General features: G+C 33.5%; 1 protein-coding gene across 1 annotated transcript in view; it reads right to left on the minus strand.

The window, feature by feature from the left end:
* The window catches only part of LOC129809616 (uncharacterized), a 56,752-nt gene extending 39,136 nt beyond the window's left edge, over window positions 1–17,616 (minus strand). Inside the window, exon 1 of the mRNA XM_055859574.1 lies at window positions 16,928–17,616. Within this exon, the coding sequence (XP_055715549.1) occupies window positions 16,928–16,994 (67 nt within the window). The 5' untranslated portion in view covers window positions 16,995–17,616. The remainder of the gene's footprint in view (window positions 1–16,927) is intronic.
* Between the last annotated feature and the right edge of the window lie 5,803 nt (window positions 17,617–23,419).

The raw sequence follows: 23,419 nt of genomic DNA on the forward strand, positions 1-23,419 counted from the left end.
TTAGCCCACTAAATAATTCTATTCATTCCAAAAATTAATAGAAAACTAATTATTTGGGAATAGCATCGAAAATTATGACTTTGAACGGTTTTATTTTAGCGTGTAAAGGTTCGAGTATAATTTTAAAAGGAGAATTAATGTTCATAGAAGCACCATAGAAATGATGCTTCCTCCTCCATGACATCGTTTCTCTCCATTAAATAACTATGTGTACATTTGGTCAAGAGACTAATGTGTTTGATAGTTTTTGCTCTTTGGTAGATGAAAAAACTCTGCACTATTCCAAATGTGATCAAGAAGAGACAACAAAAATGGGTGAATTGGATAGAGGAAAAAAAGCATCCTTTCAGTGGAGTGAAACATGAAATAAAATTCCATTCGATCTCAATTTTAAAGTCACTTGGTGTGCACTTTGTCGATCCTGAGAGAACCATTTTGCAAGGACTGGCAAAGGAGAAAAAGCTTTTCGTGACGTCGTCGTATGTGGTTATTATCAAAGTTTACCGCCCTATCCCCCCGCCCCACTGCCGCCCTCTGTACCCGGGGTTTTTGTTTTCCTTCCCATTTATCCGACAGCTTTTTAGATATATAGTGAGCTTACATATAAGCACACACATTACAGTGGAACCCAGTAGAACCAGTGAATGTGAAAGTTGTTCTTTCTCATAAAACTCCAAGTGAAAGCACAAACATTATTTCCTCTTTAAAAGAAAAATAATAGTTGATGAAATGAAATTACGCTTGTTTATGTCACAAAATTGTCTTTCTTGCCCATTTACAAACAAATAAATGCAATGGAGATTATTTGCTAGAAAATCACAAAATTTGTTGATTGTGATTTTCTCATTTATCCTCATAAAATAGTTTTATGCTACACATTGCGAAATAGGATGTAAATGAACCATTGACAAGAGAGGATTTGATTGCATCCGATGAAGTCAATCATTTTGTTGCGCTGTATTAAATATTGAGCTATTGGGCTCAAATCATTACTAATTAATTTGCTACATTTATATTACAGTATGTCATCGAACTCGTGTATACATGACAAATTAATCTGTTTTCCTACAAAATTGATAACTTGGTGAGATTGAGATATCACAATTACATTTCAATTCAATTATGCAGTCATCTTATTTATGTTAAAGGGTGGCAAAGCGTCCCAGGCTTTGCGAAATGCTCGAACTCGTGACTTCGATTCTATATACCTCAGAACTACATTCGCGTCATGTACCATTTACCGGTTCTCAACCGATTTGAACCGATTCATATGTCATTCAAAAGATCCTCCAAAATTGTTTTAAAAGTATCGATTTTCCGATAAAAAATAGTTATCGGCTATGAACAGGTTCATTACCGGTTCAGAACCGATTGGAACTGATTCAGTTTTATAGGAAATTCCAAGACCTTTCCAACGAGCCCAAACATGACCCCATTCGCTTGATAAATGCGCTCTCTAGTGTCTTTTTAACCTTTGACCTTGAAAAACCGTTGTTAGAAATGATTTACCGCTATTGTCGTCTAAGGACGAAATATCCACCTAGGTAATCTCTAAAACAAATCCAAAAATGAAAAATTTCGCACGACGCGTTTTCGAGCAATCATAAAAAACATGGTTTTGGAGGGAAAGGGGAGGGGTTGGGGAAAAATTAGGGGCATGTTAACGATTCTTGGGTCGACTTATAGAGGGTCCCCCTTAGGGCCTAAGTAGACTCAGGCTGATCCTCTAGAATATTTAGCCTATAAAATGCGATAGTAAGGGATCAGGTAAAGGAAATTAATGCAAAGGGCTTCTAATTGATGTTCCAAAGCCCTCAGTATATGACAGTTTGGGATAAATCTTAACTGTCAAATTTTACAGCCTAAATATTTTGGAGGATCAGCCTGGATTTATTTGGACCCTTAGGTCCTAAGTCGCTATCCCTTACCGTTTGGCCTCTAGAGCTGGCAACAGCCGGACAGACGGACAAACAGCGCGACGACATTTCTCAGAAATCGACTGAAATGTTAAGATTTGTTGACAAAAGTGTTCTCCAGTGGGTGGAAGGTGGAAATTGGGGGGGGGGGGGTGAAAAAATCGAGGGATTATATATACTGCTCTCTCCGTGGATTTCGAGCAGTAATAAAGAGCAAAAAGAAATAAAAAGGATTTACAGTAGACTCTCGCAAATTCGGCTCTTTTAAGATCGGGCTACTTTTTAATTCGGGCAGCGGTTACATTTGAAAAAAGTTTGTTGTCATTTTTCAAGTTTGATTGTGATTATCAAATGAATCAAATATGCTCAAATTTGGCATGGTTTGTCTTAGTTTTGATTTGATTTTGCATTATTGAGAGATTTTCATGCAATTTACGTTATATATGAGTGTGTAAACTCAATATCTATATGGACATGGATAAAAAATCGTTGCATTTCAAAAAGTTTGTCGCCCGAATTTCTGTCTAATTCGGCTGACATTTCGGTCCCATATGCCCGAATTTGAGAGAGTCTACTGTAGCTATTAAGTTAAATTGGTCTGGAAAGTCTAAGACACACACGTTTTAAGATTAGGAAAATTTCATGAAAGTCTTTTGCACTCCAATCTAAATTAGATTTGTTGTGATGATTACGAGAAGAAGAAGACTAAGAAGAATGCTGCAGTTTGATTGACTGAGATATGCATAATTTTAATTAAGAAAGAAGAGGATGGAAATTTTGAATTCATGATATTTTTATGATCTAAAAGCTGTACTGGAGGCATAATATTAAGTTTTTGTTAGTATGTAATCTGAACTTTTATAAAAATAAATGACAAAATAAAACTGAAATTTGGACAGCAGAATATAAAATTGGTCAGTAAAACACCTACATTTTTGAAAAAAGGTGTAAGTTATAAAAACCTATTTATTTTCCGTTTATCAAAACTTTCATGAAAATTTTCTCGATCTTAACTAAATTGAACACTAATCAAATTTATTATTTTGTTGACCAAATTTAATTTTTTGTTATTTATTTGTTCCATTTCTAAAGCTAAACTATAAACAAACATACGGGAATAAAATTAATTTGCTTTACTTCAATCAATGGGGTGATTTTAGTAAAGAAAATTTGGCGACAGTATAAAAAAATGTTTTGTAAATTTTCAAAGTCGCCTTTACATCATCGAGGTATTAAAAGTGACAAATCTTCCTAGCTTTGAGGAATACTAGAATTTGAGATTTTGATATTATGCCTTTAAAATTAATTGCACATTCACATTAATCAATTTGATGAGGAAAGTTGTTTTGTGGTCTAACTCAAGCTCTAAACAACTTCATCCTTTTATGCTGCGAACTTTGCAGAAATAATTTATAACGTACGGTTCCATCCATGAAATTGCATAAAACCAATTCAATTTAATTGAAATTTTGCGATTTTGAACTTATTTACGCAAAAAAGTATATGTATATGTAACTGTTCGTATAATTGTCCAATTTTTCTGTTCATAAGTTTTTTATTAATGAATATTTCGTCAATATCACTTTAACTTCAATATAACTTTGCTTAGATATTTTTGTTGTTTATTTATTTATTTATTTATTTTTGAGATCAAATGCAATGGAATTATTTACTTATGACTTTTTTTTGAGAAAGCTACATATATATATATGGAAACTTTTTTCCTGTCACTATTATTCCTGAAAGATTTTCGTTATATTTAGAACAATAGAGGGAAATTTAACTTTTTCTCAAGTAATATAATTTTTATTTTCGGAAATGTTATCGAGACGTGTTATGAGAGAGGCATTAAAACTCTTAAAAGTATTCCAATCTAATTAGATTCTAATCAGATTCTAATATATGCATTTCTCAACACATTCCTACAAAAGGTTGGATATTCTGTCTTCATTAGGCCAGGAATCGTTATTTTTTTCGAAATATAATTGCAATATTAGCATTTTAACTAAATCATTTGTAAATCGATAAGCATAATACATAACGAAATGACACATAACTTTGTAAAAAGCTTCAGTACAAGAAATGTTGAGTGTTTCTGTTTTTGAGCACGGCATAAAAGCTATGAAAGTTACGAGTTTGAGCATTTTGCGCAGCATGGAAATCGGAGGCAGACAAAATTCTGAAAGCCAAAATCCGGAATGTTCAAAATCCTGAGAAGGATGAAATTATATGGAGGATAATATGTAGAATAACTTTCCATGATACAGAAAATCTCCCTTTGTCTCCAAGGAGCGTTGGTGCAATCGTGGGAGTAACTATGGCACTTTTAAAACTTCGGGACTATGGCCCATTCCGGATTTTGGCTTTCGAGATTTTAGCATCGGAATTTTAGCTGTCGGGATTTTGAGTTACGTGATTTTGACCGGGACCATATCTGTGAATATTTTGCTTTAGGTTTCTCAATTAATTCTTTATAACTAAAATCTAAAATGGTTGCAGCTCTTCCGGTGTTCGCCAGAATTCTCTGGCGAACACCGGAAGAGCTGCAACCACGTAGAACTCGCCAAATACATATTGAATATAATCTAAAATATTTTGAATCCTGATGGGTCGACTCTGATAATTGTTCTACTTAATTACAGAAGATTTAGATTCAGACATATTATTATATTTTGAAGATTAATCAATTCTGCCACTCTATTAAATATACCACATATTATTACTATGAGGCGATTAGTAATCGCACGTAGAGATGCCATTTAGAATTTGCATTGCATTAACATGGTGTAATAGTGCTTAAAGGAATTTATAAAGATTATTATTATAAATCTTATGGATGCTTTGCACAGAAATTACATGATTTGTAAAATTTATTTCTTAAGAAATCTTAAATTCAGAAAACGTCGTTAGAAATCTTTATTAAGTCCTGATAAAATTAACTAGAAAACACGAGTTTTCCAAATTATAAGAATTCTCAACATGTGTTGTTTGATTTTAAAGTAATTAACAGTAAAAGCTAAAATTAAATAAAATTACAGAAATCTTAACTATTATTTCCAACATGAAATTCAAAAATTCCCAAGGGGTAATTCATAATCAATCAGATTGGCTCGATTTCCCAAAAAAATATATGGGTTCCCCGGGTTTCCTGAAAAAAAAAAACCCATCCAACCAAATTGGCTCGAGTTCCCTGAAATGAGTTACCCCTCGAAAATTCCAATTTTTTGCTATTTCATATGGCAATAATATGTACGATAAGTTTCTCTCGCGGACCGTGTCTATAAATCAAACATTTCAGTAGTTAAGAAAGTATATGTATCTATACTTGAATGAAAAAATTTAGCGGTGTTTTTTTTAAAATTATTTTTGAGATTTTGCTTTGATGTCTTTAGGAAAAAATTTTAAATTTAATTTTAAAGGGACAGATAATCCTAACCGGCTTATGTAGGTGAGATTCTTAACGTGAGCTAACTCGGAGTGCAGGCAAATTCGATTTAGAGCTGAAGTTGGGAGACGCCATTCAGTTATCTTGAATAAGATTCGTGAAATTATACAAATTTTGTATTTAAACCAAAATATCAAGGATTTGGATGAACTGACAGAAAAGTGTTATATGGGTGAAATGTAGACCAGAATGTTCTCTATAATTTTCCCATAGAACATGATCTCATGGATTACTCAGAAGCCAAGATAAGCGAGGTTTTTTGTTTCTTAACTCGTTTTTTCATCCAGAGTTCCCCAAGTAGTCATTTGTTGAACTTCAACTATATCAAGGAATTGTTGTATTTTGTGGGACTTTCCATTTAAAACCCTATTTTAAGTGTCTTGGTGGTGTACAGGCAGTCAAATTGGCATCTGAGTGATTTCAAAGCGTTATTATGGGAAAAATCAATTTTTTCACACTTAAACGGCAAAATCGGAGTGATAGCGTAGTCTGAGTGGAAAATGATGTATGGACGAAATGTAGAGACAAATGTCCTCTACAATTATGTCGAAGTAATCATCAAAATCGGTTCAGCGACAGTCGAGATAATTGAGGTTATGTGATATTGAAATTGGTTTTTCGACTGTGGCGCCCCTGGTGTTGGTCCCACGAAGTTCAAATATTCTAGAAAGTTGTAGCATTTGATGAGATCTTTCGTTTAAGCCCTCACTCATCAAAATCGGTCTAATGAAACCGGAGATATGATTTTTTGAATTTCGTGAACTTTGACCCCTCATATCTCCGGTTCTATTGAAACCACAGTGCACATACGCACCATTTTGGAAACGTCCTAGACTGGACTACAACATACTAAAATTTCATTAACTTGCACAATGCCGTTTTTGAGAAAAATGTCTTTGAATTTCGATGAATTTTGACGCTATCACAGCGCCACCTGTGGTGACTTTTTGAACTTCCATCTGAAAGTGCTCATCGAGACGAAACCAAAAAGGTAAAATTTATGTCGCTATGTTAATTAGAACCGGAGATAGAGGCCGGTCAATGTTCGAACTTTGACCCCTTATAGCTCGGGTCAGGGGTTATGGATCGACTTAAGGTTTTTTTTGTTTGATAGGTATAATCAACGACTACAACATACTAAAATTTCAGCCCGATTGCATAAGGAATTTTTGAGTTATTTAACTTTTAAGATTTAAAAATTTTCTTTTTAATAATAGCGCCCCTAGCGGTGGTTTTATGAACTTGCGATGTTAGAAGGGGAAGTGGCATTTCATGAGAGCTTTCCAAAAAGCCCTCATTTTTTAAATTCTGACAATTAGAACCGGAGTTATGGCGATTTTAAGAAATTTTTTTTGGACCCTTATAGCTCGGGTCAGGGGGGTCGGGGGACCTTAAGTTTGATACTGATGGAAAGCTCTAAGACCCAGCTATAACATACTAAAATTTGAGCCCGCTCGATGCCATAGGGGCGGAGCTATTGAGAAAACAAAAAAAGGGGGGTCTTCAAAATGGCGGAAGGAGGGGTGGGGGGTGGGGGGTCAATGCACCAAGTTGCAATTTTCATACGATATTTAACCTTTGCCGAAAACCGCAAGTCGATATCTTTTTTAGTTTAGGAGCTATTAAGCTCCAAAGAGCGGCCGGACGGCCGACCGGCCGGGAACGTAACTTAGCCCCCCATATATTCGTGATCAGGAAGTGGCGAAACACATTTTGGCCAAGTTTGAGCGCGATCGGACGACATGAAATTTTGTTAGGATTATAGTAGGTGAGATTGTTAAGAATCTCACCTAATATAAAATGGCGGCGCAGTAATGCGCGGACTGAGGGTCGATTTTTTATGCGCTCTGCGAGCAGCAGTAGAACCAAGTAAAACTTACTAATTCTAACTGGATTCTAACTGGAACAATGAAATTTTTCTCATAATAACATAAGTATACTTATAGAAAAACATATATATGGGTATTAAAAAATACTGCTTCTTGCAATTTTGGAAGCACCTTGAATAAAAGAAGAAGTTATTTGTGGTCCAAAAATCCGATTTGTTTGTTTATAACAAACGTAAATATTTCAGCATCAATCTTAATGATCTTATAAAATTCTTTAGAGAATATACACTGAGTGAGAGAAGTTCGATAAAGCTAAAATATCATTCCGGAAATGTTTATTTTTACCCTGCAGTATTGATTCGAAATCGGTGTAAATATTATGCTTTTTAGGTGTATTAGGGGTTAAAGTTACCCTTTTTCCTGTAATTTGAGCTGTGCTTTGAGTCAAACGAGCATATCACATTATTATTTTGAATTTTTTGTTTATTAATTATTAAAAATTTCTATATACAGCCTTCAACTTCGTCTTTAAATTGAATTTCCAGGCATTCTGATTATTAGACATATTTATAGTAAAAATCTCACCAATCTGAAGTTGAGCTAGGTTTATCATTGACTTTTCAACCAATATCAAAATATTCTATTCAATATGATAAGGAACATTGTGTGCAATTGAGGGTCTCATTCTTTTTCTAACTGTGCATAAATATTGGCTGAAGGGACGTTTTTATTTCCATGCGATAGACATTGTGAACCGAGAAGAATATTTTTGGGAAAATGTAGGAAGAGGGAGTTTTTACTGTATCATCCAATATACTGCAGAGACAGTCCACATATTTCATCGTAAAATATTTTCTCCAGTGGCATTTCATCTAACATTGTAATGAGATAAGACTGGAGCATGTATATGGAAGGGTCTCAATTATGTATGCAAATATAGTTTGATGTAAAGATACTTGAAGGAGCTCACAATAGAACGGAAAAGCTTACAATTGAGCATACATATGTTGAACGTAATAGGAGATGGGTTTATCACCCTTCCCCTTCCAAAACCTACATATATGAATATAATTAATGTTAACCTCAAATCAGAGGAAATTGATGGTTGAAATTGGGAATTTTCCCGTCCGGTTAATTTGAATTAAAGATCACAATCTTGCCATGTGACATACCATCATCTTGTTGCCGTTTCCTTCTACTGTTTGGTTGGGTTTCTGTCCTCATTCACCACCCCATCCTCCTACATATTGCCCCTTGACTTCTTTTTTTTCCGCTCATTCATTTGGCGTTGGAATGTCGCAACATTTATTCTGATTTGTGTTTGTCATTTCGTTCTTCTTTGTGACGAGTCTTGGGAAAATTTCGTGATGAGGGTGGTTTGTGTGAGGGGGTGGAAAAAAAGTGGAGATATATACCATGATTTACAAGACATTCCTATATTGTGGAATTTGTGCCATGGTGCCCAACCCAGCTCGTCGAGATACAGAAAATAATCTATTTTTCACCAGAACAGCACGGGAGAGATGGTGCTATATAGGAATGCTGTTTGTGGCCTATGGCAAAAGTCTGGAGGGTATTATGAGAGCCTTGTTTGAACATTTAATGCTTCTTAAATTTTCATTTTGGCCACATGAAATATTTAAAATAGAATCTCATGAGTGCGCTTCATCCCAACAATATTCCTTTTACTTCCCCTTTTTTGTCTCTTGTTGGGATGATATAAGAATGAGGGGGTGGTACTGAGAGTGCCACCCATCCGCCAGATAACTTTTCATAGAGCAACATTTCTCAATTCGTGGCACTGCATAATGTAGGAAGAGCGCGTTTCCAATCTTGAAGAATTATTGTGTGATAATTTATTCAAGTTATAAAATTGCTCTCATGAAAAGTTTTCTCTTTGGCCAGCAACGGAAATTTTTAACTGGCTGTGAAACTTTTCTCTGCTCGACCTCTCACACCAAAAATTGTACTGATATATATATATATATATATATATATATATATATATATATATATATATATATATATATATAAAATTTTTTACGCTTCTACCCTCTCTTAAAATTGTAAAGAAATGGTTTGTAGTTTAAATTTTCAAGCTACTGTGAGAAATTTTCCTTATTTAGCATAATATGGTTCAATTTTAGAAATTATGTTTGTGAAATCAATAAAATATGTATGATTTTTAGAATATCTGTAAACTTTTTGAAATAAACGCTTAAGTTATTATTGTGAAAGATTTTTGGATTTTTTTATTACTTTATAAAATAATATTACCGTTTTTATATTAACAATAAAGAATCTAAAAATAGAAAAGATGCAATACACTTCATGCATGCACTATATTTCACTCTTTGAGGGTATATACCAATAAAAAGCGTATGCATCATATATTCAAGCTATTTTATTGAATAAATTTGTGCTAGAAAAATACTAGGATTGAGAAAAATTCAGTGTTTATGTCCACAACATGCCTTTTATCCCTTATATTTTTTTCTCTTTCTCTCTTTATTACAATATTTTTATATATTTCAAAATTTTAATAAAAACAGAATGAAACAAATAATAAAATACATTATATAATTGTCGAGTGGAGGCTGGGGCCAATTGAGACATACATAATTTTGAAAATATAAAATTTTAGATTACCGTCGTTGCTGATGACTTTGCACTCGGGGGGTAACTTTGCACTCTGCTGTTCGTGAGACTTTCATTAATTCTACCACTTACTGATAGTGTTTGCCGATCCGGTCAAAGTATATAGGGATATGTCATGTACCAAATAAGGTACAATGATCTTCAAAAGGATTCTTGTAGTTTCAGTAATAGTCAATGAAATGCTAATATAGGTATTTTGGGAAAAAACGACTCCATGAAAAAGTTATCTGAAGGTGCAATTCCAAAATCGATTTCAGAATAGTAAATTGTCCAAATCTATTCTAAATTTATCTGGCTAGAATAATCCACTTCGATTTTGTTCATTATTTTTAATAAAATACTTTTTTTCTCTATTATCTTCCTAAGAACGCATGATCTATGTTATAAAATTGCATATAATGGTCTCTCGAAAGCTTTATCATTATAAGTATTTGGCTAAAAATTATATATTTTTTTGGCAATTTAAGATAAAATGACCGAGATCTACAAGATGATTTGGTCGCCATTTTGATTTGACGTTTCTGTCCGCCATTTTGAATAATTGTCAAAACAAAAATCTCATCTGATTATGATTATGATCTCCAAGTTTAAAATTTTGACATTTTCATTAATACAGAACTACGGGGAGCTTCTCTTATCGAATCCATCACAAAAAAGACAGTGCTATCGTTAGGCGATGAGATCTAACAAACAAACAAAAAGAGAAGTAATGCTTTTGTTTATAAAAGCACTTTATTTGAGGATCTGAAAAACGGTTTTTGCAAAGATGAAAAAATAAGAAGATAAATAAATGCACTTTTCGTTTTTTTTTAAAATTATAGTAAGAGTAAATAAATATATAAAATGAAAGCCTCAACAATTTTTAATGGTTACTGAGACATTTTGAATAGATTTCAAAATTCAGGAATATAAAATAAAGATCACCAAAATATGAATATTTCAAAATTTTAAACTCTGTATTTAGGTAATTGCTCGACTTAAGTCGGAACAAAGATACTTTTTGAAAAGGTAAATATATGAGCTACCCGGCGGGACCAAACTACGTATAAACTGTGTATATACGTTGTACGAATACTCAGTATCATCATGTACGCCCATACATTTTACTCAGTACTATTTGCACCAAATGAGACCCGAAGTGTGCTTTGGTGTGAGTGTGTCCGTGTGAAGTATTATCTCTTACAGAGTAAATACGTAGTATTACATACATCGTAAATATAATAAAAACCCCGTATGACAGAAAATGCTGTTGGCAGGCGTGTTGTCAGCTGTTTTGACAACGGGAAATATTTTCCTTTGGAATATTCTGTTTACAAATTATGTGTTACAATTACTAGTAATTTCAGTGATTATAATAATATAATAATTATGCGACGCTGTGTTATCTGTAGAAAACAGTGAAGTGATAATATTAAAGAAGTTGCAAACCTAAAATACGCGTGTTTTTATTCCATTCTGTGAGTGTTTTTGGAAAATATTTTTTTAACATGATACTTTGTGATTATCTAATTTGTTCACTCGTTATCTCTGGTTGAATAAAATATATTAAAATCCTTGTGACTTCTATAATTTCGTCAATATTTGGAAATAAAAACGGCAGGTGCATGTGACAAGTTTGTTTGGTCGCCATTTGGTCGTGTGCGTCTGTATGTGTGTGTTGAAAGTTATTTTGCAGTTACAAGTACGTAGTTTATAGGGAGTTTTCGAACAAATATGTACTCTCAGTACAGAAATACGTAGTTTATACTGTGTATGTGAGTGAACTTGTATTTTTGAATGACAAGTCCTCATCAAATACATAATACATGTGTAACTATGTATTTTTCCTCCAAGAATAAGTCGTAAATACATTGTATGTCATGTGAACTGTGTATTTTGGTCCCGCCGGGTACAGCGTACTAAAATTTCAGCCTAATAGGGCAAGTCTAAAATTTTGACAGTTATTCAAAATGGCGGACAGAAACGTCAAATCAAGATGGCGACCAGGTCATCTTGTAGATCTCGTGCATCTTACCCTTCGATGTGAAGATCTTCATTGTCGTTTTTTTTATCAGGAATTGTTAATTTTTTAGTATTTGTTAAAAAGTGCAAAGTCACCCGCACCTTATTCCAAGTGCAAGCCTTTTTTCTTGATTTTTTTACCATTGTAAAATTTTATAAAATTAATGATAGTGGCACAAAATCCATTCCATAACAAGTAAATACAAATAATTTTATCCATTAACCCCGCTCCCTTTACTTTAACTACCCACTTTTAGAGGGTAAAGTTGAAAAACAGCGAAAAAACGTGCAAAGTCACCCGCAACGACGGTACCTTAATTTTAGGATAATATCGGCACATTTAATGCCTTGCTTTATTTAGAAAATAATAAAAAAAACGTTTCAATTTGTGTTTGAAAAATTTTGAGATGTGCAAGCGCTATTTGATTTTATCCGAGTCAGAAATATTTATTAGTTTTTTTTTCTCATAAGTTTTAATAAAAAATTTCTAGCTTCTATCATAAACTTGTTCAACTGCATTTTAAAAATTCTGCAGCAGACGATTTTTCAGTTCAATAATAGCTCTTCTCAAAATTAGAGATAAAATTCAAAATTTTAAATAATATTGTCAAAACTTCACTAGATATTTATTAAATAGTTCAAAAAAATTCTAAAGCGATAAAATTTTATGTCATAATTGAATTATTTTCCATGAGAATGAGCAATATTTAAACGTTTTAACTGATATTGCTTATCGTTTAAGTTTATCTGCAGTGTAGACAATTTTCAGCGTACAGAACAATTTTTCGTGGAATTGAAAAGTTTTATTGTACCTAATTAATTTATTAATACAATTCTATTGTTTTTATTGTAATTTTGTCCAATACTGTAATGATTAATTTGTGCTCCACACAAATTGTTCATGCTTATTTATTGCAAAACAATGATTATTGTAGAGGAAAAAACAGATTCAGGATAAAAACTATTTAAACCTTTCAAACATTATGATTAACTTTAAAAAATGCACTTTGGAGTTGAATTTTGATGATAAGAAAACACGACGAGGAAACTGATCTTGATGATCGAAATGTATAAAGTTCACTTGATATGATTCTTTACCCCCTGTGTTTCATTCCTATGAGAATTTGCGCGAATTTTGAATCGAAATCAGGTTGAGTTCCAAGCTCTTCGAGGTCGTATGTAGAGAATTTCTGGAATCTAATGCTTATTTGAGCTTAATTATTGGCCATTGTAAATTGTAAATAGGTGAAAATGCCCATGTTTCGTACAATCCCAGGCTTCATAATGACTGAAATTTTCCGATGTTTCTGAATATAAGTGACTATGCAATATATTTTAGAAACTGGGTTCTTTCCTCTAGTTTTAAATTATGGGTACAATGAGTCATATTTATTGAAAAACATAGAAAAAAATTAGTCATTACGAAGCTTGGAATCGTACGAAGCATGGACACTTTCCCCTAGTTTGAGTGCAGAGGACAAATAAAAAAAATTATAGAAATTTGGTTAATGACCAAAGAAGAGCTGCTGGATACCTCGAAATAGCCCAAGAAAAAAGAAAAGTGAAGAAAATTATGAAAACGGTGTTAGAGAAATTCTAGAACATTGTAAAAAGTGCCCCCATTCCCTTTAGATGCCCTGTAAACATCCTGACCCAATTAATAGACGAATCTCAGAGAACATTTAAAAGACTTGATCACTGATGAAGGCTTGGAGACCGAGCCGAAAGCTCTGGAAAAAGTTGATGAGTTTTCCCTGAGTGAGTTGTATTTTCCCGACGACTTCCGGAATCCCCACCCCCTTAACCAAAGATAGAATTCAGTCAATTTGGATAGAGTAAGGGTTCGGGTACAGTAAAGTGCAATTGTGAGATATCCGAAATAATAGGGGAAAATGGTCTGCCTTTGAATGCGACAGATTTTAAATGTTTCAATTTTTCTCTTATTTCTCAAAGCAAAAATTCTGTTTTGTAAACTATAGTTTATACTACTATTTTCCATTAACTTTGATTAACAAAATGGAATTTTAGCTTTGGGAAATAAGAGAAAAATTGAAAGGCAGGCCACTTTCCCCTACTAGGAAAAGTCCTTACTTCAGATAAAACACCTGAATTTGATTCAAATCGGTAAACAACTACAGCAGGTGCAACCTTATCCATCGTTGGAAAGTTCTCGGTCTCAACTACAACATACTAAATTTCATTGTAATTGAAAATGGGGATTTTGTGATACAGTAGACTCTCTCTAATTCGGCTCTTTTAAGTTCGGACTACTTTTTAATTCGGGCAGCAGTTAAATTTGAAAATAGTTCATCGATATTTTCTAAGTTTTCTTCTGAAGTATAATGCACAATTTTGCCATGGTTTGTCTTAGTTATGATGTGATTTCGCATTATTAAGAGGTTTTCGTGAAATTTACCGTAAATATGAGTATGTAAAACTAATATGAATATGCAGATGAACAAAAAATCGTTGCATTTCAAAAAATTTGTCTCCCGAATTTCTCTCTAATTCGGGTGAAATTTTTGGTCCCAAAATGCCCGAATTTGAGAGAGTCTACTGTATATCAAATCTTGGATATTTCCAATCCATATTTAAATATGGATTTTATGATTAAATCATTCGTAGTGGAATTCGTCGTTTGATGTTTCGATGTTCAAGATCATCAAATTCTGATAATTAAAACGACATCTTTGACGATTTTTTATAATTTCTATGACCAATTTATAATTCGGATTACGAGTATCTGAGGGGGTCAAGTTTTTTGAACTACCATTTTAAGCGCTGACTTATTAAGAAAATAAAATTTGGAGGTGCTCTTAAATAGCAGAAATGAGGGCATTATCAACATCTAGCAATGGATAACAATTTCATCTTTCGCTTATCAATATCTTTTTTCGTTCTCTCCCAAGAAACAATGACACAATGGACGAAACGTTGTACGAGACGGACGGTTATAAAAATCAAATTTTAGCAGGTGTCATATTCATGATTCATAAATTGTCACAACATGTACATTATTTTAAAAATTATTTGGATTACACACGTTTGGTCATGATTGGCAATAAAGCAAATAAGCTCTAATTTGCTGTGTTTTTTTAATTGTGTTATGAGTTTTCAATATGGTGGGTTTTCATGGAATTTGTAATAATTATTAGTTTGTAAAATCAATATATGAATGTACAATAACGAAAAATCGTTAAATTTCAAACAGTTTCACTTTCGATTCGAAAATCCCGAATTCGAGAGAACGTAGGGGAGACTGGGGCAAAATTTGTCTAAACGAAAATTTCAATATTCGCACTATTTTCTAGAATAAAACAGACTGGAGGCTAGAAATTTTTATTATAGATAGCCTTCATGAACCTTCTTAAACTTACAAAGCTTCAAGGGATAAAAAATATAATATAACAAATAAAAAATAGTGAAATTTTTAACCCTATTTTTGGAATATTTGGCTTACAGAAAATATCAATACTGATTAGCTCAATTTAAGCACATTTCTCGTTAAGATAGAGAAAACTTTTCTTCAACAAAGTTTTCCTATAAAAATATGTCTATTTAATATTTTTAACGTTTTCGAGAGTAAAACGTCACAAATTATTCGAAGACTGACATAATTTGCCCCAGTAATTTTGAGAATCTCCACAAAATCGACTTTTAGAAATTAATTCGAAAATCACATTTCTTTCGAGATAGAGGAAAATAGTCTTCTGCAATGTTGTAGAGCAGTAAATTTCCTATAAGAATATGCTCATAAAAAAATGTTTAAGATTTCTCAGAGCTCGTGAAAGAATTAAATATGCGTTTTGACAAATTCTGCCCCAGTCTCCCCTACTCATCAAATTTTAAACCCAATATGAGGGCAGACTTCATCCCGAAGCACAGTCGCTGAGATAGTAAAGGCTCACAGATAAAACTGGAGATCTAAGAGATATGAAATATTGTGTATTGACCAGGATTCAGTGCAGTTTCAGCTTTTAGTCACTAAATTTACTTTCAACCGCAATCATCCAAAAGTCTAAAGTAGGGAATGTTGGCATGGTTCGCACAGAGTGAAACTTCAAACGATACGAGTTTTCTCTTTGTTTGGTAAGAGCTGACTTACCATTTCTCATCTCGTTTCATGAGCTTAATAATTATCTATTTTATGGCTAAGAAATGACGAACTAGCTCTTTGCAAACTAAGAGGAAATTCGCATCGTTTGAAGGTTCACTCTGTGCGAACCATGCCAACATTCCCCTAATGAAATAATATGAGAAAGGCGTTTAAAAATATTAAAGAATTAACAAAATGTATTTGATCAGTGAAATATAAAATTTTCCACGGTAAAAATCGTAAAAAAAATACTTACAAAAATTAATTTAATTCAAAACAGTTTAGTTGGATATCAAGTGAAATAATCTTTCTTTCTAAAAATTTACAGGACAATTCCAGTACTTTCGAAATTGTAAATTGAATTCCAAGAAAAATTTGTTGTTTGCAAAATTAGTTTTTAGAATTAGACCGGAAATTCATATTCTTACAGGACTCACAGAATAGTAACTCTGCTAAAACATTTAAGAATGCTTATTGATAATTTGAATGAGAAGCAATGACAATAAATCCTTAGTGTATACTTATGTGGTATAGATTGTGTATAGATTGATTTGCAATGAATAACTCCTTAAAGCTTCATTCTAAGAAGTGGTAAGGGGATTGGGTGGTAGTCGAGTGTTTAACAGTGAGTGATCAAATTCGTTGATATAATATGCCGTGAGAGATGTGTCTCAACATCTAAACTGATTTTATTTAAAGCAATCATGAATATTTATGACGATATTTGCATTAAATTTAATTCCAGATAAAATATGATGATTATTCCAGCTAAATGTTATGTTACGTCTCTCGCTGGATTTGGTACCAGAAGCCCCGTGTTAAGTGGAATGGTTGATGGGAATGCCGAGATATCATCACCGTAAGTGATGATAGTGCGGTATGTCCTTAAGGGATGGAAAAAAAGCTCACACAGCATGCACAACCCAGCCACACAAAACACACTGGAAAAAGCCCACTTGCCAATCCCTCTCAAGAAAATTACCGAGTAAGGAGATCAGTGTCAGCGAGAAGATAAACGATATCCGATTGAGGTTCGTTGTCCGCCACATTATTGATAGATTCACAGATTTCAATTGATTTATCGCTGAGAAGAAAGCATTTAAATTCACCCCAACTGAAACCCTCTCATTGGGATTCACGTCTTTTGGTCTCACCACCTCACTTGGGGGTGAGAATGGTCTTCACACACTCGGCTCTGGGTAATCCAACGAGTTGCTGGTGATGTCGCAACCACCAAGAATCGACACTTGAATGGGTTGGCGAGTGTGAAAAAATCGTTGGTACTCCCCCGAGCCAACACAATTGCTACATATAAATCACACTGATATCCTCAATTTTGACACGTTACATACACGAAATGGTCAATAGTATCGCAAAGTCCATAATTCACACTGTGGGAAATGCTATTTAAATCTTCGGATATGGTTGATAGTTTAGGAAGCAAAAAAAGCCACCCCCGACCCCAAGAGCAACACTTCTATATAGAGCAATTTTCCGGGGCGTAAGGGCGTGGTGGTGGCATACACGGAGCACACTGGAATTTTGCGGGAAAATCCCTTTCTGATACAACTTTTGGGGTGGTGGTGATTTCTGTTCAAAAACCCGCCACTGAAGTTTTGTGGATGCTGACAAGAGTACCCCGCGTGTTTAACTGACGGTCACGATACGACTGAAGAGGTATCCAGCATCTGTGTACCACAGACTCTAGAGAACTCATCTCTGGCGGAGAAGTTGGTCCATGGCGCAGAAGCGAAAGATCAGCTGGTGAAGTGGATTTCTTCAGCTTCACACTCCCTTCGTCCACTTGCCACAACGACGATATTCACTCCCCAAAATCCATGAGCTTTTCCCTGACACTTCCCACCATAGTCTGCAGCAATTTTTGAGAGCACTCCCGCATGATCCATCCGGACCGTAAAATTATTCCCTTGCAGAGTTTTTGCCCCATCGACGCCTCGTTTTTTTTTTAATATGTATATTCAACCCCCAACCGGAAACTCGCCCATCGTTGTGAGAGAGCTGTGATTGAGCTTTTGAAGATTTTTTTTACGCAAAGAGCCATAATTTAACGGATGAGTATTCCAAGAATATGTTTTTACATGAATCTCTCTCGGTGCTTCATAAATTATTTCTGTCATTGAAGATTTATTTTGAGATTAATTTTAAAGAATTTGAGAATATTTAACATTGAGTTTGTGAGAGTTTTTTTTCTTTTTTTTACCTGAAAATCCTTATTGAAATTAAATTACCAAACTATCAAATTATCAAATGTAGTGCATTGATTAAATTAAGTTTCATTTAAGTTTTCCTTTGACATTGATAAACAATGGAATTCTTAATACAAATCGTAGGTTTTATCAGCAATTGTGCTAACTACATTTGCTTTGTATTTGTATTCGTTGTAAACAACTCATAACTGGGTGGCGTTTGCAGTGAACAATAAGCAAATGCAGTTAGCGCAGTTGCTAATTCAACCGACGAATTCTACACGCTCTACATGTAAATCAACATGTGCCTTAAATTTTATTTGTCGGCTGAAGTTTGATGATTTATAATTTTTAGGTCATTAAAAAAATGGGACCTTTAAATAATCTTTAAAAAACGTGGTGTCAAAGTGTCCTATCCCTTGCCAAATACTTGAACTCATGAGAAAAACTTGGCATAAATATTCGTTTCTTTAGGATTTTTGGGGGCGTTTCAGTATAATACCGATTACAATTTGTCCATTGATCATCAGAAAACTTGTCAGAAAACTGTTTTGAAATTAAAAAATTATCAAAAAGAGAGTAATTTCAATATATTTGAGCTTTGGATAACTTTTGTTCGTGTCATTTACTATCAAATGTCTTTATGAACGAATTCTTCATCTCAACAACAAAATGTATTCAAGTACGAAAGAAGTCGAAGAATTCAGTTTTGAAAAAAAAAAAAACTAGGATGATCTTGATATTGATGGATTTGAAGGGAACAGTTAACTAAAAATTATGGTATAGGGCATAAAAGAAAGAGACTATTGTTATAAGATAAGGTCATTTTAGGAAGGCTCATTGCAAAACCGGAAATGGATATATCTTTTCGTTTGCATTTTTGATATGTCATTGGTTCATTTATTGATTGGGACCGATACAGTTGTATTTGAAATTTCAAGATCTTTCAAATTAATCGAAATTTGACCAGATCGGATCAGAAATAGAACTCTAGAGAAATTGATCTTCAAGATCTAGACATATGTAGATCTCTTTCATTTCTTTTCGTTGAAATTTTCAGTTGGTTTGCAACCAAGCCATATACGAAAACGAATGAAATCGCCTAATATCCCTTATATAATTGTGAAACAAGTCGTTTTGATGAGGAGGGGGGGTAGGAGGCTGTGGAGAGTGTTTTGCGTCCCTCTTGTCCAGATGTCCAGTCTTATCCAGATCGGGATTATTTAAGGAATGAGATCTAAATTGGCATTTATCTTCGCCTCGAACATAAATTAGGTAGAATCAAAAGAGGCGCGCTTTTACATATCGAAAACTCTATTTTCCTTTACAAGAACAAGCAACAGAACGTTTGTCGCAGTCTTAGTTCTTTTACTCTAGTTAAGTCCAATTTTTATAATGTTTATTTTAATAATGACATGTAAAAGCCTTTTGTGCATTTTATAAACGTTGAATATCGTCGGTTCCAAACTAAAGTATTGCAAGTTTAAAATGCAACTTCTCAGGAGAGATTTAAAGTTTGACAGCTATTATTATTTTTTTTATAATTTTACTGCAATTAGTTTACTTTCAACTTTTAAAACTATTTTACCGTATTTTCAAGTATTAAATATCAACTGGTTAACTTTATTTATAAACTATTTACAGTAAAATTGTGGGCAAGAATTTCGATTATTGCGTCGTACGATTTTCAGTTTTATTTCTCATAACTTTTGCAAGAATAACTCAATCAAAATAAAACATTTTTCGGATGTAGATTTAAGTAGATTTCCTAGTAATAAGGATGTAGATTTCGTATGTAAATTGGATGTAGATTTCTACATCCAATAAAACTATCTTTTGATGCAGAGTTCTAATCACCTTTCCAATAGACTAAAGATTTTCTAAGATGAACACATATATAGGGACTCTGGCTTCGAACACTTCATATTTTTCCCTTATTCCTTTACTGAATCTGGCTTAATTTTATTCGGAAATGCACAACTTAAGAATAGAGATAGGCCAGATTTATTTAAAAAACAATATGACAAATATATAAAGTGTTCTAAGCCAGAGTGTGTGTCAAGCGTTAAAGCCTTCCCAATTGTTCATGATGTGCCAATTTTAGTTAAAAGAAATAAACTGAAACTTCATAAACTTAAACAATTAAAAACGTTGATTAAACAATTAAATATATTGATATATAAGTTAGTCTGCCAAGTTTTAAAATTATTTTTTACTTTCATTTTTCATCCAAAAAATTGTCTACTAGTGAAGTTATACTGCAACAATGTATAAAAATATTTAGTCCATTACGTGCGACATAAAAATCAACTTTGTAGTAAGTTCGGTAATTAATTTTTTATGACTTTAGTATAACTAAAAAAAATGGCCGGAAAATTGTTTTTTTTATATCCACTCGTCATTGGCTGAAAGTTTAGTATAATGAATATTTTTGTGGCAGAGCTTTCCAATAGAAATGATTACAAATTGATATAATCCCACGTTTTTCAGCAAACTCTCGTCCAAAATGATAAACCAATATGGCATAATTGTGATAATCTGGTCGAAATACATGTGAGTTTTTTTACGTTTTTATTATATGATATAATCCATTAATTTTTACGCGAGAATTTTAATTATTATCTGGCAGATATCAATTAGGGAGATTCGTTTTGATAGGCAATTGTGCTAAATTGATAAATCCGATTAATAAGATTATGATATTGAGTGCAAGTTTGTTAAACAAATGCAGAAAATGTGTTGGATACGCGAAGAGATGAATTTTTAATTAAATAAAAGATAATGCAATGGTGAGATAGGATATACATATACACTCGTATGAATGTACATATCGAGATGTAGCTCCGCAATTATTTGTGGACATGGAAAATATGGGTTTGGTAAATTCTATACAGGAATGTTTGTAAAAGTTTTGTGTAAAACCCTCTGGAATCTGTGTGGGGAGATTTTGATCGTTTTTTTTTAGTCCTTTACTTGGAGGACACTCGGCTTACCCAGCCCAATTCACCTCTATAGAAAATTCCTCAGTGATCCCAAAAGGCCATCCGTGAAAAGTGACAATGGCCAAGAGAATCCCCTTATACGATTTTTCCATAGGCCCAGGTTTTGTTGGAAAATGTCTCTCGGTTAACCGTAGATAAATGAAAATGGTCGTGGGGAGCGTTAGTGATTTCTCTATGGTGGCCTTTTGCAGGCGCATTTCCATCGTCACAGAGGAAACTTTGTAGTTGAACATGAACACACCAGCGGCAAATTCCCTTTTCAACAATAAAATGACCACATAACATAAATATGTGAGAATATATTAAATTATTAGATGAAGATACCCCTGTGAAGTTTATATTAACTAGGCACATTATATGGGTGTGGAAAAATAGCGTAAAGGGATGACTGCAGGATGGGACCGTAGTTTGAATGTCCTTACCTCGATTATGATGATACTTACACCCTCCGCAGGAGGGTCTGCTCTCCCACCATTCTGGTCCGAGAAGAAAAATGTGGGACACGATTATGAGAATCCCATCCTCCTCAACATATCTTTCTCTTTCGGTTAACAACATAATGCCAGTACAACTCATAAGATATCTTGTGCACACAATTCACAATACATATTTTTTCGGCACAGTAAAAGAGTTTCGGATGGAGTATCCTTTCTCCGTCTGTTCATCTTCTGCAGCATAGAATTTCAGAGTGGGTGGGCCTATGGCACCGTACCCTAAAAATTGAGGATCGTGAGTTGGTTATTTAAACAAGGCGCCATATCAAACTGTTTCCGTATTTGTTTACAGCGGAAAACAAACAGAAACACAAACAGAAAACAAAATAACTTTGAGAGATTAAAAGCTCGAGATAAGAAAGCTTTTATTTGACTGTATATGACTCTGATTTGCTTTTGGCTTGATTTTTTTGACAAGATAACTAAGTAAATCGCATAATTTTTCCGGAACAATCACCAATTTCAGACCATTCTGAAGTCCCCCTTACACGCGCCGACCAATCTTAGTTCATATCCTCTTATATATGTTGTATCAATGGAAGAGAGGGACAAGAAAAAATTGATTCGTTTAAGTAAATTTCGGCATCAGGTGGAGATTCTGATGATTTGGACTCTCTGCATTTAAGGCAATCAAATTCGATCCATTTGTCAGAGTTTGTCAAGATGCTTACGGTCAAGGGTTTGGCCATTTATATGCTTTTGCTTTGAGATAGTTCAGCCTATAGAGCGCCAATCAATATTGAATTTCAAAGCAGTTTCGGTGATAGAAAGATAAAATCTGTAAGAAGAGTTTCTATGCTTTCACTCTACATATTGATGTAGATTGAGTTTAAGAAACTACAATGAAATTAAATTGCAACAAAATAACATTTTAAATTATGGGTTTTCAATCTAAAGTTAATCCGGTGTCTGTTAGGACCACTGAGAAAACTAAGAAAACTTGGATGGGAAAATTTACCATCCTTCATGTAAAATTTTAATAGCCGGATAGTAAAAAGGTCACCCAGCAAACGCGATATTAGATCGAACTGTTAAAAAATGTAGAATATTACGTGCTCGCCTTTAGAATTTAGTATCCTATGGAGAGTAAATTTTAATAATCGGATGGTAAATTCTAATATCCGGATAGTAGATTTTACTAGCCAAATGGATAGCCGGAAAGTGGGTACTAGCCGGATATTAGAATGAAAAATCTTGGAAAAAATTATTTTTTCCCATTTGAATTAATTTTTGGCCATTTTTGTTTAAGCGCTTGTGGCCCTTCCTGGTTGATAAGGTAGGCGAAGTATATATCGACCATACACCTTGTATCGTCCGGCTTGCAGACGATATCGACCACCAAGATAAAATGAATATTTAAAAATTACTAACTACGTTTTAACAATCATCTATTGCAAACTATATTACGTTTGTTCATATGAAATCTTCTGAATAGTTTCTCGTCGACTTTTTAAGAACATATAATTATTCATCTAATTTATTGAATCACTGTATCAAAGTCTTAATAAAAATCAGCCATTTCTCAAATTCTTATGATTTTACACTAGAATTTCAGTGACACAAAATAATGAATTATAAATTATTTAAATGATTTACGAATCTGTCTAGGGTAAGTGTGCCAAATTTCGGCATAGTTGCATGCAAGCGTCAAAGTCTCAAGTTTGAAATGCAATCTTTTAAATACAAATTGAATATTTTATTCTTTCTTTTGTAAGAGTGTTGCTTGGAACCTTGTAAAGAGTTTACCGTCTTTATTTACTCTAAAATCATT

The sequence above is a fragment of the Phlebotomus papatasi genome, chromosome 1, assembly GCF_024763615.1.
Source record: "Phlebotomus papatasi isolate M1 chromosome 1, Ppap_2.1, whole genome shotgun sequence".
NCBI lineage: Eukaryota > Metazoa > Arthropoda > Insecta > Diptera > Psychodidae > Phlebotomus > Phlebotomus papatasi.